Raw genomic sequence first — 2396 nt, 5'->3', positions numbered from 1 at the left:
GCAGGGCCAATCTTCACTCGACTAAAGAAGCCAAAGGACTTCCAGTGGACGGATCAGTGCGAAGAAGCTTTCCAAAGCTTCAAAACCTTCCTCACAACTCCACCAATCCTACAGAGGCCGGATCACAAAGCCGAGCTCCTCCTCTACTTGGCTGTGGCAGAAAGCGCTATCAGCGCAGTAATAGTACAAGAGCACCAAAAAGTGCAGACTCCAATCTACACTCCAAGACGCCGAGAAGGGATACCAAATGATCGAGAAGTTGGCACTAACGCTTGTCACCGCAGCTCGGCGACTCCGACCCTACTTCCATAGTCACCAGGTGGTAGTCAAAACCGACTACCCCATCAAGCAAATTCTGCGGAAGCCCGAGCTCGCCGGATGAATGATTGCCTGGTCAGTAGAACTATCTGAGTTTGGCATCCAGTACGAAAGTCGCGGACCTCTAAAAGCTCAATGCCTGGCCGACTTCGTAGCCGAGCTCACGCCCACTACCGCCGAGGAACCCCAAGTATGGACTTTACACATTGACGGGTCCTCCAACTCTAAGGGTAGTGGTGTGGGTATCATATTGGAAGGGCCAAACCAAGTCACCGTGGAGCAGTCCCTCAAGTTTAGCTTCAAGGTGACCAACAACCAGGCGGAGTATGAGGCACTCCTCGCAGGACTACGACTAGCCTGCGACCTCGGAGCTCGAAAGGTGAGTTGCAACAGCGACTCAAAACTCATGGTGGAGCAATTCAGCGGGGCGTACCAGGCAAAGGACATCCTTCTGCAGTGGTACTTCCATGTCGCATCCCACCAGATCTCGTTCTTCGACGAGTTCACTATACAGCATGTACCTCGAGAACAAAATACCTGAGCTGACCTCCTATCAAAGCTCACCAGCACCAAAAGGCCTGGACAACACCGAACTATCATCCAGGAAACCTTACACTCACCCAGCTTGGACGATAAAGTCATCAATGTCAGTGACAACGAGGACCTAGGGTGGATGACAAGCATCTAGAACTACCTGAAAGAAGGGACCTTGCCCGAAGATAAGGAAGAAGCTCGGAAGATGAGGATGAGATCGGCTAAGTTCGTCATCATCGGGGATGAGTTATTTAAACGTGGAGTTTCCACTCCACTACTCAAGTGCCTGACTGTGTCTCAAGCAGCCTACGTTATTAAGGAAATTCATCAGGGGATATGTAACATGCATTCAGGAGCACGCTCAATGGCGACCAGAGTACTCCGAGTTGGGTACTACTGGCCCACTCAAAAGTCAGATTGCCAAAGCCACATCCAAAAATGCAAAGAGTGCCAGCAGTTCGGCAACACACATCGGCAACCACCCGAATCTCTCCACCACATGATGTCGGCGTGGCCTTTCTCCCAGTGGGGAATGGACATCCTCGGACCATTCTCCCGTGCAAAAGGTCAACTGAAATTCCTCCTGGTGGCAATTGATTATTTCACCAAATGGATTGAGGCATGCCCACTCGCCAAGATCACCACTGAGAACATTCAAAGATTCACCTGGAGGAACATTATTTGCAGATTTGGAATCCCTCACACCCTCGTTACTGACAACGGCCGACAGTTCATCGCACAGGGATTCGAGGACTTCCTCCGAGAGCTTGGTATCAAACAACTTCCGACCTCGGTAGAACACCCCCAAACCAATGGCCAAGCCGAAGCAGCCAACAAGGTCATCCTCCGGGAACTCAAGAAGCGGCTAGGAAATGCCAAAGGACAGTGGCCAGACGAACTCCCCAGCATCCTCTGGGCATATCATTGCACCCCCAGTCAATCACGCAAGAAACACCTTACAGGCTGACTTACAGAGCTGACACAATGATCCTAGTGGAAGTCGGAGAGACATCCCATCGACGTCAAGTTTTTGATAGCAAGCAGAACGCTCAAGAGTCGGCAGCTGACCTCGACTTGGTTGACGAGCTTAGAGACGAAGCTCAAATCCATGAAGAAGAATGCAAGCTCCGAGCTTCCCGAAGATACAACACCCGAGTACGACCTCGTTCTTTCCGAGTTGGTGACTTGGTGTGGCGATTGCTAGGTGAAGCCCAGAAAGACACGTCAGATGGGAAACTTGCTCCCACTTGGGGTGGCCCATTCCGATGATGGAGCTAGGTTGAAGAAGATTGAGATTCTTCAATAGTTTCGTGCTTGGACTGAATGTTCTTGAGGTTGACCTTTAAATGTAGCTTGAAATCTCCATGAAGAAGTCTTCAATGGAGGAGAAGCCTTAAAAGGAGGTTCGGTTACTTCAAGCTTGTTGTAGAAGCTTGAGGAACCAAAGCAAAGTTTGAAGAAACTTTGAGGGAAACCTAGAGTGGAGGTTCTCTACGGTTTAGGGACTCTTGAGTGAGAGAGAAAATCAGATTTCATTTCTCAAA

At 50.0% G+C, this 2396-nt stretch overlaps 1 protein-coding gene across 1 annotated transcript; it reads left to right on the top strand.

Annotated features, from left to right (window-relative positions):
- The first annotated feature begins 382 nt into the window (after window positions 1-382).
- LOC145957315 (uncharacterized) lies at window positions 383-859 on the top strand. Its single transcript, XM_083073548.1, has one exon. It carries the CDS (start codon window positions 383-385, stop codon window positions 857-859), a length of 477 nt encoding a protein of 158 aa, XP_082929674.1.
- The last annotated feature ends 1537 nt before the right edge of the window (window positions 860-2396 follow it).

The sequence above is a fragment of the Cajanus cajan genome, chromosome 4, assembly GCF_000230855.2.
Source record: "Cajanus cajan strain Asha chromosome 4, NIPB_CcT2T_4, whole genome shotgun sequence".
Classification (NCBI taxonomy): Eukaryota; Viridiplantae; Streptophyta; class Magnoliopsida; order Fabales; family Fabaceae; genus Cajanus; species Cajanus cajan.
The sequence above is the reverse complement of the archived record's forward strand: the minus strand, read 5'-3'. Positions and strand labels throughout refer to the sequence as shown.

Bases quoted from the DNA above. Each gene is read 5' to 3' on its own strand.
- LOC145957315 (XM_083073548.1), top strand. From the start codon at position 383: ATGATTGCCTGGTCAGTAGAACTATCTGAGTTTGGCATCCAGTACGAA.